Raw genomic sequence first — 14,098 nt, forward strand, 5'->3', positions numbered from 1 at the left:
AGGAAGGGACTTGTGCGTTGAATACTATAACCTCTATGTGTGATTTAATTAACTTATTTAGAGCATTCTAGCTGCTATGCATAATTTGCTCAGAGCAGTTTTATGGTTTAAATGGTTTCACTGTTATGCAAGTGCTTGCTTCAAAGGAATATGAAATTGTTCTTTCTTATTAGTTCCCACACCATTTTTAAGGAGGCAAGACAGACTGCAAGGTTACTTGTCTCTGGGTATAAGAGTCATCACAGAGCCTAGGTGTATTGTCTCTTTTTGGCCAAGTCTGCTATAAATGACTAGGGGAGATACAAAAGTGGCCCTGAACAGAAATATGAATTATAAAAGCATTGTGATTATGCAACAAGCGATAATTAAAAGCATACTGTACCTCTCTTTCGCATATATGTTTTATCACAGTGTGGACAGGAATAAAATTTGTGAAAACTATCATGCATTTCCATATGTGACTTCAAATGAGATTGCCTCAAGAATTTTTTATCACAGTGACGACACTGATGAGTACCACGCCCAGTATGCAACCTGAAATGTGAAAAATATTAATGAGTAATACCTCTGATCAAGATTTAGGAAACCTCAGCCTCAGCTTAAGAATACAAAGTAATAAGGGAAGATAAATACCATTCAACCTACTTATTCAAAACTACAGTATGTACTAGTTTTAGTATAGGGAATCCCCAACTGGCAGATGGGATGCATTCTGGAAAGGTATTTATAAGTCGACTGTTAATAACTAAAAAAAAATTTCCTGTTGGTGGAATGCTATGCATGGGGGGAGGATGCATTTCTAGACCACCAAAACTGTAAATATGGAATAAAAATTTTGTGGGAATACATTAAAAACATTGTTTTTATTTATCTAGAATGATGAGGTACCCATTTGTCTTCTTATGCTTTTTGCAAAGTGAAAAAGTTTAATTGCTATAGGAAAAGACAGTAAAAGCTGGTAATACATGAGGAGACGGTGATGGAAAGATTGATGATATCTTAGCCAGTGACATCTTTAGTGTCACTGGCTAAAAATATCATCCAGAATCTGCCCCCCTCCCCTGTCTGCTGACTCCCCCCATATGTTTCCCACCTCATAGAGGGGGCAAGAGGAGCTCGCAGAGACACTCTGGTAGATAATGAGTTTCCTTGGTGTTGTCTTAGACTGACTAGTAACTGGCTGTGCATAAACTAGGGATGCTACCAAGGCACAGTTCAGAGAAAGGCATTTCATTACATTCAATTTTAGTTGAGAATGATAAAGATTTATAAATTAGTTGAGTATGTGAGGGAAGACCGTGGTCAAAGTTAATGTGAGCTAAAGTAAAGTTATGGTGGTGTAGAGATAAAAAAAAATTCTGTGGTGAAATTACTGTGAATGGAGAAGTATTAGAAATGGCAAGGCAGTTTAAATACCTGACATGTGTGACTGACAAAAGAGGAATTTTTGCAAGCAAAGTCGAGAGTAAAATGAGTTAGGGAAGAAAAGTGACTGGTGCAATGAAAGCCTAGGTTACCGAGGACAATATGCTTTGAGATTCATTCAGAATGCTGCATGCCCAAGTGGTAGTGTCTTCCTTTAAGCTTGAATCCTTGATGCTTTCATAACATGAACACGAAAAATCATATACCATATTAGAGAAGTTGAAATGGAAAATCTGAGAAGCATGTGTGCTGTTACGAGAACAGAGCAAGGAATGAAAATGTCACTGAAAGATATATACAGTAGAGCATTAATCAGAAAATTACAATACAGAGAAGAAAGTATCGAGATGGTTTGGTTATGTTGAACAAATGGATGATAAAAATTGATGAAGGCAGTGTATCCGAGTGAATTTGAAAGTAGGAAATAAATGCTGAGAAGATAGGCATACATGACTAGTGTAAGTATTGGTGGTGGATATCGAGTGTCTACAGCACTTGGGATGTGGCATCCCAAGTGGGATGTAGATGTTCTCCTTCCTAAGAACATTGTGCAAGGAGCCTATGCTACACTTTCTAACTTCAGAATTGCTTTTAAATACATGGATGGAGAAATACTAAAGTAATTGTTCACGACTTTTGTTAGAGCAAAGCTGGAATATGCAGCGGTTGTATGGTGCCCATATCTCAAGAAGCACATCAACAAACTGGAAAAGGTACAACGACATGCCACTAAGTGGCTCCCAGAACTGAAGGACAAGAGCTACGAGGAGAGGTTAGAGGCATTAAATATGCAAAAACTAGAAGATAGAAGAAAAAGAGGCAATATGATCACTATGTTCAAAATAGTAACAGAGACTCAATAAAATTGATAGCGAAGAATTCCTGAGACCCAGAACTTCAAGAACAAGAGGTCATAGATTTAAACTAATGAAACAAAGTTGCCAGAGAAATATAAGAAAATTCACTTTTGTAAACAGAGTGGTAGATGGTTGGAACAAGTTAAGTGAGAAGGTGGTGGAGGCCAAAACCGTCAGTAATTTCAAAGCGTTATATGACAAAGAGTGCTGGGGAGACAGGACACCAAGAGCGTAGCTCACATCCTGTAACTACACTTAGGTAATTACCTAACATGGCTAGATGACACTCAATTTGTGAAGAAGGAATACTGTATTTTGTTTGTACATTATGTGTCAAATAAAAAGAAGCACTATACACATAGTTTTAAAAAAGAGTGGGGTACTGCTCTAGATTACATGCTTGAGTGTAGTGGTGGTGATTCATTCATTATGCTATGCAGTGTGTAATATATGGTTATTGGACATATTATTTTATTAACATTTATACTATTATTATTAATCTATACTGCTCCTTTTTATTTTATGCAGATACCTCCCCAGCCTCCATTAAAGTGCAAAATAGGGTAAGATGATGATGACGACAAATTAATAGTCTTTCAGTTTGGTTATCTAACAAAAGATGCTATCCTTACTGCTTGTTAAAACAACTGTTCTTGGTTTCATGAAATAAAATAAAATACAACTACACAGTATATTCATTCAAAAATGTACTTAGCCACAGTCAAGTTCTAATTATGGTAAGTACAGTAAAATTTTACTAACGGTAATTTATGAACCTATCTGGATTATCCTTTTATTATCTGAAATTTTTTATTAGAAAGATAATATGCAAAGAAATATATATTTCCTGTTTCATATAAAACTAAACTAAACTAAACTAAACTAAACTAATATAAAACTAAACTTGGCTAAATAAAACACTATTTTTAAGCACTGATCTTTTAACTTTTGTACTTGTAACTTACCTCATGTGATCAACAAGATACCGCTGCTTTTGGAAGGTCTTTTGACAAACTGAACATTGTGGCTGACCATCATCTATGCTGCAAAGAATGTTTTGTTTTAACTGGAGTACTTATGAATTTAAATCCAATATTAAAATAAATTGTTAAATGTAATGAAATGTCCCTTTTCTGTTCGGCCACTCAGTATCTCTCCGAGCTATACCAATGGATCCAGCAAGCATTAGAAAACTGCACAAGGACTTTAGGACCCACCTGAGCCTCCCAGAAGCCAGCGCCAGAATCTGACACTCTCTATGAGGCAAAAGGAGCTTGAGGGATCAAAGATCAACTCAAAACCTAGAAAAATCCAACCTGAAAGTAATAGCATATCAACACTGTATATGCAATAAATTGAAAGGAAATTAGTAACCCTAAACAATGCATGCAGTTGCTGCCATGAGGTAAACACCCCAGTAGTAATAAACCTGATCTGCCATCTGGCTGCTGCCAGATGTATAGGGGGATGATGAAATGTGCGATAACCATACATGAACATCAAGTAGCTAACTATAATCACTCCCCATCAACACGTCTCAGAGTCGGGAGGAATCATTCAGGATTCCTCATATAGGAGGAATCCTGAACCTGCCAGAGAAGATAACTCTGGTGGGGTAAGGGAGATGGTAGCCAGTTACCAGGGACCCTGACACATCCGGAGTAAAATGGAAATACTGGGCACATGCAAAATGGGTGTCACAAGACACAAATGTAAAGCAAAAAATAGAACAAAACAAAGCAATGACACATCATGGAACAAATTGTTCCAAAGTTATCTCACACCTCTTATCCAAAATTTCAGTGTGAAGCTGAATGTAGGCCCAGCAGAATGGTATAACTGGGGTTGCACCAGGTTGGTATGATGTGGCTGGCTGGTGGGAACCCTGAGTGACAGTCCGTCTAATTACCACAAGCTACACAAGCTTCACAAAGCTTCTTGGCAATATGTTAATAATGAATAAATATGATATATTTACTCATTATAATGTGGGTGCTGAATGTACAACACGAGAAAACATAATTTTAATCTGAAAAAATATATTTTTATTAAGAAATTAGACGAAAATAAAGAGCTGGTGACCCAAATAAAGTCGACGATCCAAGCGTCGGTTAGGTTAGGTTTGGTTAGGTTTGGTTTGGTTAAGTTAGGTTAGGTTAGGTTAGGTTAGTTTAGGTTAGGTCAACCTAACCTAACATATCATATTTATTCATTACTAACGTATTGCCAGGAAGCTTTCTGAAGCTTGTGTAGCTTGTGGTAATTAGACGGACCCCAGAGTGACTTTGTTTGCCATCTGGTGGCAATCAGATGCATTATGGCTGGAATGTTTATCTAGAGGCAACACTTATTTGCCTTGTTTTCCTCAGTGTTACTAATTTCCTTTTCAAGCAATTACTTGTTTTGATGTACTTATACCTTTTTTTGAACTTGGGTTTATTTTTTATCCCTATGCTCCTGTACCTTGCAGAGAGCCACACTCTGGTCCTAGTTTCTGATAAGCTTGGTTGGCCGCAGAGTCCTGAAGTTATCATAAAAAACTTGGTAGGGCTAGTGCTTTAGCTTTGGAAGCAACTAAGGCAACCCTCATAGAAACATGTGCAATATACTGTACAAAATTACATTACAAACCTTAAATATAAACAAAAGTGTGAGTGTGAGGGTTTAAAGGATGCATAATTGTATATTTTTGGCACAACCACTTGGGGTAACATTTGATTGTTGCCAACAGATGGTAGAATTTACCTGGTCTAAGCACTGATTTTGAAGGTCAAAGGATTTATGTGACATTTCATGACATGAAAACATTTTGCAGGAACCTGAACAGAGGTCACTCTTCACATTTATGGTTCTATTTACTTGTTACATTACTATTTACTTTAGCAGCAATAGGGTTAAATATCCAGCATTGAATGTAATGAACTGCATCTTTCTAGTAGGACCTCAGTGGCTCCCTGAAGCTACAGTATCTTGCTAAGATGGCTCCCCCCCCCTACTAAGTCACATCAGCCATTAGAGTTCTGCATGACTTACTGGGGACCAGATGGTCCTGGCCATGAACCTGGCCACCTCACAAAGGTACAGAGAGCAGGGAATTGTTATTATCACTGTCACTGAGAAGCCATCAACAACATGAGAAGATGGAAAACATGACTAACCAGGGAGAAGGAAAGCATCAACAATACACACAAAGATGAGACACTGGGATGAAAAACTTGACCCAGGACAACATAAGCCTGACCAGGAACACTGAGTAAACAATGAGCCACCAGGACCCTAGTAGACCACCAAACCCCTCGAGCCTGAAAAGCAACCCACAACATGTTAGAGAACATGGCAGCCAAAGCTACAAATTGCTTTGTAGCAATTTGTAGCTTTGGCTACAAATTGGCTACAAAACTACCCCTCAGGCACATGAACATCATGTGCCTGAGGGGTAGACTGCAGGCTGGCTAGATTGGTATGTAACTCACTTGTCACTCTCGTGGTGGTGGTGGTATCTATGCATAGGAGTGGACAGTACTCAGGATACACAGTCTATGGTTTAAAGACACTGTGGACAACTCACGAGATACAAGCCTTGGAACAAGAAACCAAGGAAACTGGATCAACAAACAGTGCAACCACCAAAGCAGAGCAGGTGGCATGCACTACTGGACACAATACAGTAAATGATGCAACCCTGGCTGGACAAACCAAGCATTAACCACCTAAGAATCCCTCCAGAGGCCAGCCATCTTATTCTTTGCCAGAAAAGAAGAAAGATGCAAACAAAGAAATTGTCCATCAGGGCCAAATGAACATAACTCATGCCTCCAGATAAAAGCATGAAGCTCCCTAACCCAACCACCGGAGACGAGAGTCAATAAAAACAGAGCGTTAAGAAACGCATCCCACACCTGAGGGAAAACTGTGTATTGAGGGTAGGAAAGCAATACCAACACCCTATCAAGAAGTCAAGATGGTACAAGAGAAGAATGAGCCAGCTAGAGGTGAAAGAAAGTACAAACCAGCTTTGGAAACGGTGCCGAGGAGACGTCAACAATAAGCTGGTACACCAAAGCCGAGCAATAGAGGCGACAATATTAAGCATAAAATTCTGATCAACAAACAACCAAGACTAAACAGACAAAACCACTAGAACACAGAAGAAACACAATGAGAGACAAAGAGGCAAAAGAAGCATTAAGAAACTTTATACTGATGCCACTACAATGTCAAAGACCCCTGTTCAGTATATAGCAATCTCAATCTCAGGAAGATAGCTTCAGGGAGTCACCAGTGGGCTCTCTTCAGGAATAGAGGCTTCTTATTACTGTATACATAGCAAGTGTGGGTATCCTCACCTGCATGTTCCACGTATGTGTGTTGCCATATGAGAAACAAGATTAGATTTTCTGGTAAATTTCTTCTCGCATATGTTGCACTGATGACCTATAGGTGTTGGTAAATGCTGCAGACTTTCAAACTGTATAATACAGAAATAAAAGATGGAAATAATGTTAGCATCATCATAGAATTTTTAATGAATATATTGTATAAATTGCCAATAAGATGCGACATACAGCCTTTTGGCTATATGTCACCTTCAGATATGAACATTTTCTATTACAGTTCGGGAAATTATGATAAGTAAAGCTTATGCTAAACATTTTCTTCAGTCCCTAAAACCACAAGACTGGTTGTAATAAACAAGGCTTTGAGTGTAGGTGAAAAGAATAAGTGGCACATTCAGAATGTAATACTATTTCTATAAATCTGTTAAAAGTTTTGCAATAGTAATAATAATTTTAATTACTGTATAAAATGTTGATAATAAATTAAAATACTTTACCTGTAAGTCTTTTTGATGGATGACAGCTACATGCCTCCACATATTCTTGACAAGTGCAAACTTAGCAGTGCACAAAAGACACTTGTGTGTCTTCTCTTTCTTGGTAGAGGAAATGTGAATTTCTTCAGTTATATTATCCTCAACCTCTTGATTCCTTTCTGAGTGAATACCAAAGTCCTTAATTTGATCATGGTCAAATTCATATGATTCTGCATGATTTACACCCTTGTCACTTAATATCTGAAAGCATAAATTCTTCATCTCTAAATGCTTTGTTAAAGCTGCCTTGGTTATAAAGGAGGTATTGCAACTCTGACATTTATATTTAAACAATATGTGTTTTTCTTTGTGGGTTTTAAATTGGTCAGAAGACATACAGTAGTTCAGACAACATATATGACAATGTTTTCGTTGGTCCTTGTGATAGTTAAGCATTTCTTGATCATAATAAACTTTGTCACAATTTGAGCAAAAGAGACATGATGTATCTTGCTTTCTATGACACGAATACTGATGTTTATCAAACAAATCAGCACTAATACATTCCACTAGACATGATTCACATGTGTAGTTCATTATATCAAAAATGTGCTCAGCATGTAAATGATCACTTAAGTCATTAGCATTGTCAAAACCTTTTCTACAGTGCACACATGTATTTTTTTCAATCATTACTTTTGGGTGTGTCTTAACATGATTTGCAAGACCTTTGGGGGTGCAAAATTCTAAATGACACTTTTGGCACTCATACCAAATGGTTTCGTTCCCAGCTTTCCTCACAGCATTTCTCACATTATCTTGAAGAGTCTCATTACACATACTTGCAATACCATCCCTGTGTTTATCATATTGTATTTTTTTGGTTGTTGTTTTTAATGAAGCACTTTCAGAACCTCGATAATATGCTTCCATATTTTTCATTAGATCTTTCAGAACAGGGTTCTGCAGTTCTTTCTCATTAGGATAATTTGTTATTCTAATGTCGTTATCTTTTATTTCTGTTAAAGGTGCTTCAAAATCTCTCATATCCTGGCACAATTTTGTTACACTAGGAAAGCAGAGCATCTCGCCCCTTAAATTTATTTTATGCAATCCATTGTTTTGTTGCAGGCTGAGTGAATATCCTGCTTCATCTGTAGTACTCACATCAAGGAAACTTTTTTTCCTAAACATTCCACTGCCTTTATTAGGCTTGAACTTGCGTACATATGACCGTCCACTATATAATACAGTAGTACCAAAAGATTCTTGCAAATAATTAGTTTCTTTATCTGAATAATGAGGGAGTTCACTGTTAACCTTCATCACTGATATGTTGATACTTTGGGAAGATGAAATCTCTCCACTAGCAAAATCATGGCTGTCATATATTTTAGTTGAATTTCCCTGGTCCATTCTTGAGTTCTGGAAATCAAAGAATATATAAGAAATAAAACAAGACAACATTCCTACTGACAAGTCATAAATTATCAGTGCCAGCCCAAGGGATGTTGGCCCTCTAGGCAAGTTGAGGCCAGATTCATGATGCAGTTACGCTAATACTTACGAATGTGTATATCTTTCCTCATTCTTTGACAGCTTTGGTTACATTTATTAAACAGTTTAAAAGCACAAAAACTTCCTAATTAACTGTTGGTGTTATTATAAACAGCCTCCTGGTGCTTCGGAGCTCATTAACTGTTAAATAGTTGTAAACAAAGCTGCCAAAGACTGAGAAAAGATGTACAGGTTTTTAAGTGTTTGCATAACTGCTTCGTGAATCTGGCCCCTGAACTTTAAGGCCTACAATTATATTGTAATTAAAAATCTATATGAAGAAAACTACAAATGTAAGAATAAAAAGTTTATTACAATACTGTATGTACCAGGAGGCCTGGTCAGGGACTGGGCCACAGAGACGTTGAGCCCCTAAATCATTGCAAGGTAACCAGTAGATAAAAACAAAAAGGTTCAAACACATCATTAGTTTTTGTGCTACACTGCATACAAAACCTTTGTTATTTCAAAATCTATAATCAAACTGTATATGTAGTACATTCCAAGAATTTGGGAATAGCCTATCCCAGTTACTCAAGTCACCTCCATTATTTGATAATTTATTTATTGCTGTTATTTTATATTCCTTAATAATGTGGTGAAACACAAAGCCAGAAGTCAGAATTATTGTTTAATTTTTCCTATGGGCACTTATGAATAACTGAATATATGCAGTATATATATATACTGTACACACATACACACCAGAAAAAGTGCAAAGACATGCCACTCAGTGGCTCCCAGGACTGAAGGACAAGAGCTACGAGGGAGAGGTTAGAGGCATTAAATATTCCAAAACTAGAAGATAGAAGAAAAGAGATAACTAGAATAAAGATAACTAGAAAAGAGGTGATATGATCACTACGTACAAAATAGTACAGTAACAGGAATCGATAAAATTGATAGGGCAGAATTCCTGATACCCTAAACTTCAAGAACAAGAGATCATAGATTTAAACTAACTAAACAAAGATGCCGAAGAAATAGAAGAAAATTCACTTTCGCAAACAGAGTGGTAGACGGTTGGAACAAGTTAGGTGAGAAGGTGGTAGAGGCCAAAACCGGCAGTAGTTTCAAAGCGTTATATGACAAAGAGTGCTGGGAATACAGGCCACCACGAGTGTAGCTCTCATCCTGTAACTACACTTAATAAATTACATTTAGGTAATTACCACTTTAGGTTTATATCAAGGTTCCCCACGAGGCCAAAGTACTAACCTTCCCCAGGATACAACTCCACAACAGTTGACTAATGTCCAAGTCAAATAGCTGGGGCCCTTTCGATAAGCTGTTGGCTTCCTGTCCTCGTCGAGCTCACTAGGGTTAGTGGCCCTCAGGTAAAATCAGGTGAATCTGGCACCTATTTACTGTTAAGTGAACAGAGGCAACAAAACCATTTGCTTTCAACTCTTGATCACTAGATACATTATTAGGTAACTTTAGATTCAGAAAAAAACATTACTAAATACTGGTTTGAGAATAGTTATAGATTTAAGGAACACTGCTCTCATATTGGGAATACTTGAACATCATAAAAGTTACAGATTTAAGGCACATTTTCCTACCCAAAGCCAATGGGCCTTCGGCAATTGTCTTTAATCTTATGTTCTTTAACACTAGCAGAGCAAGAACGTCACGGTTGAGCCAGAAAATGGGTCCTCAGGGTTTAGTTTAGTGTTGGGCTTTTGGCACGGGATAGTTATGGTCTTTACGATAGATAACAAACCAACCATCACGTATACTTTACTTCAGACTTGAACATAGTCCAGAGCTAGAACAAACAGCCAGTGTATGTACAAAGAGAAGCGTAGACCTCTCGGTTTATATGTTTCTTCGACCCGTCACGGTAGGACATCATGTTTATGTTGTTTTTGGTGTTGTTGTTGTTGTGTTGATTTAGGGGCGACGACGATCGTGGGATCGGATGCGCCCCGGCTGCCCGATACCGGGAAATAGCGAAGGGATGGGGCCCCTATAGTCTCTTCAGGCCACAGACCCTACAATCTCCTCAGGCGACAAATTTTACAGTCTCTTCAGGCCGCGGACATGACGGATGAAGCGGAAGGTATGGCGAAGGATGTCATGACGGACGTCTTCGTCTCTCGCACCTGCCCCGTCAAGGAGAACGGGAACTGTGAGGCGGGGAATATTCAGCCTACGAACGGAACTCTGTAGTCTGACGCGAGCGCTATGAAATCGAGGGCAGTGAAGTAGAAGGTGCTCCACTGTATCCTCCTGGGTCGGACACCACTGGCAATATGGGGAATCTACCAGCCGTAGACGATGGAGATGTGCGGCCAGGCAAGTGTGCCCAATCCGGAGACGAGTGATGGCAGTGTCGAGGAGTCGAGAATGATGACGACGATAAAATTGCGTAAAAATTGCGTCTTCTTAAAAAGGGAGCGGGCATTCCAAAACACCACAGTATTCTCAGGATGGGGCGCCATTATCCCTGAAATACAACAGCTAACTTTTTGACCACCAGTGCACAGACGTCTCCAAAGGGGGAACCACTAGAAAAAGCCATAAAACCTTCATACAAAGTAAGTAAAATATGTGGTATCAATGACTTCCAGTCAAGAGGATGTTGATCTATGTTTCTCTCTGCCTGACGGAAGCGGTGGTCGGCTCGCGAACTCTCTTGACGGCGTCTGCGACTGGTGGGAGCCTCACTCTGGGCCTCATGTTCCCCCGGTGTCACAATCCCTTCGGAAAGTGCCTGGGGGACCAGAGGATCATCAGGGCTGTCTGTTGGAGCAGTACCTCCTGATCGATGGGTGTGTCGACGACGCCGGTGTTGGCTTCTTTGAGGAAAGGCAGGAGGGTGACGAGTGCTAGGCTCCGGCCGAGACTGAGCGTCCATGTCTGTATCCGTGGATGAGTTTCCGTCAGTGTCAAGGCTACCCAGGAGGGAAAATCGATTAGCAACCTGGGCGTATGTGGCATGTGACTGGGACAGGCAAGAGCGTCTGCTAGTTCCTACTTGTGAAGAGGCCCGACCAGGGGGAACCTGGAGGCGAGAAGAAGCGATAGGCTGATTGAGGGTACGCAACTTCTGGAACAGCTCATGTCGAGGTGTCCCCGCTGTTTTGTGATCGATGTCCAACTGGAGGGCCTCAAGATATACAGGGCAACTCTTAGACGTAACCTTATGATGGCCATGGCATAAAAAGCAGCGGGGTGCAGCAGAGCACCCACCGTCATCTCTGTCTGAATGGCCAGTTTTGCCGCAGTTTGCACACCGTGCTGTATTACGGCAGGTCAGGCGACTGTGGCCCAATAGATGACAAGCGTAACATCGTAAAACAGGGAAATTGTAGGGCTGAACCTGATACGAGGTCCTGTGTAGTGCCACTCGGTCAGGGAGGTGCCCATCGAACTTTACACGGACCATGGATGTCGGCCCTGCTGCTCCGCGAATCCTGGTAACTTCCAATAATCTCACTGATGCACCCCCTAATACCTGCAGAGCGGCCTGGATGTCATCCACATCTACACTCTGGTCAATTGGGCCAATCTTCCCATACCGGGCCCGAGACTCCTCCTCCTGCGACAATACCTGTCGGCACCTGACAGGCCAGTCCCCCAACTTATTAATGTCGGATACACAGATGTGTGATAGAGCCTCCTTTCTGATATGTAGCTTGAGTGCTGCACCCCTACCCAGGGTACGTATGGTCTCAGGCAGGCAATGTGGCCACAATACGGAAGCCTCGATTGCTGCACCTAAGGTACGAGGATTTGCAAAGACGCACTGACCTGATTCTGACTGGATTAGGACTACCACAAACGAGGAACGGGGTACCACAAGACTAAGGTCTTCTGAAGGGGAGGATATCCTCTTAGCATCTCGCTCTGGGGCAGCATCAGCCGACTCATCTTCTAGCAGACGTTTTCCTCTCTGGGACTTGCTGTCAACATCCATGGCGCCCCCGCTCGGGGAGGCGTCCATTTGGGAGGCTCCGGCCTCCCCCGGTCCTGTGAGCCCCTGGGTAGCTGCAGTGAGCACACACTGGCCCAAAGAAGCCAGCTGAATTAAAGATGAGTTCCAGGTAAGGTGTGGAAAGAAAGTCCAGCCAGGAGCGTTCAATCCGCGCGCCAAGATGGCCGACCTTCCCGCCCCCTCCTTGTTTTTGGTGTTGGTTGAGAGGCGAGGAAAGTCGTGGTCGGATACGCCCTTGTTGCTGTTGAGTGTTATTGTTATTGGGTTAGGGGCAGTTAAAGCACAGGGGTCGGTATGTACCCTGTCGATCCCATGTTTAGAAACTGTACTTGTGGTCGATCTCGAACCCATTGATGATGTGACGACTTATATTGAATTTTGTAACTAGCTCATCAAGACTGTAATTTGCTTAGCTAAATAAATTGTGGAGTTCAGTCCCTGAGCCCATTATGTGCCTCTGTAACCCTTTCCACTACCGCCCACAAGATGGGTATGGGGTGCATAATAAATGAACTAAACTAACTAACCCATGTCGGGTAAAAAATCGCGAAAAGATACGTGAATTCAGAGACAATTCTATAACGAATGTTCCAACGATGTGTAACTATTTCATTCAAAATGATCTGCTACCCTAAATTTTAGCCAAATATCCCCAGTTTGCTAACTGTAGTGTGACGGTAACGCGTTGGTGTTCGGCTGTTTAAGGCTAGGAGTATGGCCTCGTCACATAGTTATAAAAAAAAAAATAGAAAAACTGGAACTTCGTCTGTGGTAAGGTAAGGAGAAGACACACAAAACACAAGTAAACTTTAACAATGAAATTTTAATTACGTTAAATAAATCAAAACATGAAAATAATGCACAAACAAATTCTTATAATAAAATCAATGAATCAAAATAATAAGAATACTTAAATGACACAATGGAAAGTTACGTTAAGGCAAAATAACAAGAAGTGCAACACAAAGGTAAGTGGGAGGTGCTGGAATATTGGCTTAAAGCCACCACCTCTCTCAGTACACGCTAACGTCTAGCTGGGAGGAGTGCTGGCCACGAAAGCACTGAACATTCTGAAGACTGATGTTGGGGCGACCCCAGACATCAGGTAGTATTGGGGGGGGCGAGGCAGGTGCAGCCAGACCGGCGACCAATCAGCGGAGCCGTAGCGATCAACGGGTAGTTTGGTGGTTGGAGTTCGAACAGGTGGCTGGCTGCATACGTTTCTGCTCACCCTGGCAAGCCTTGCTGGTGTTGTTGTCGTTGTTGGACATTTCTTCCATAGTCTTTTTATATAATTGTGAAGACGTAATTATGGAGGGAAGAGCAGGCTCAATCTCTTGAAGGAGATTATCGTCACAACTCTCCCCCGAAGCCTGCGGTTCTGGAAGAAGTACGTCGTTATGTGGTGGAGTAATGGATGGAGTCGCTTCTACTTCATAAACTCTGGAGAGGGCATCGGCTATGGTGTTGTCAGAACCCTTGATATAGCGGATCTCCAGGTTG

The 14,098-nt window shown here is 40.7% G+C and overlaps 1 protein-coding gene across 3 annotated transcripts in view; it reads right to left on the reverse strand.

Annotated features, from left to right (window-relative positions):
* Positions 1–12,774, reverse strand: part of LOC123774722 (zinc finger protein 665) — a 20,577-nt gene extending 7,803 nt beyond the window's left edge. The window contains exons 1-6 of one of the 3 annotated variants that reach the window (XM_069310745.1): positions 10,400–12,774; positions 9,871–10,019; positions 7,117–8,520; positions 6,629–6,750; positions 3,248–3,325; positions 383–534 (exon numbers count right to left, since the gene is read on the reverse strand). In XM_069310745.1, coding sequence (XP_069166846.1) covers positions 383–534; positions 3,248–3,325; positions 6,629–6,750; positions 7,117–8,511 — 1,747 coding nt within the window. In that variant the 5' untranslated portion in view covers positions 8,512–8,520; positions 9,871–10,019; positions 10,400–12,774. Of the gene's footprint in view, positions 1–382; positions 535–3,247; positions 3,326–6,628; positions 6,751–7,116; positions 8,521–9,870 lie in introns of all 3 variants that reach the window. The other 2 variants (XM_045769250.2, XM_045769251.2) reach the window with 2 other exon arrangements.
* Between the last annotated feature and the right edge of the window lie 1,324 nt (positions 12,775–14,098).

This window comes from Procambarus clarkii, chromosome 68 (assembly GCF_040958095.1).
Source record: "Procambarus clarkii isolate CNS0578487 chromosome 68, FALCON_Pclarkii_2.0, whole genome shotgun sequence".
Classification (NCBI taxonomy): Eukaryota; Metazoa; Arthropoda; class Malacostraca; order Decapoda; family Cambaridae; genus Procambarus; species Procambarus clarkii.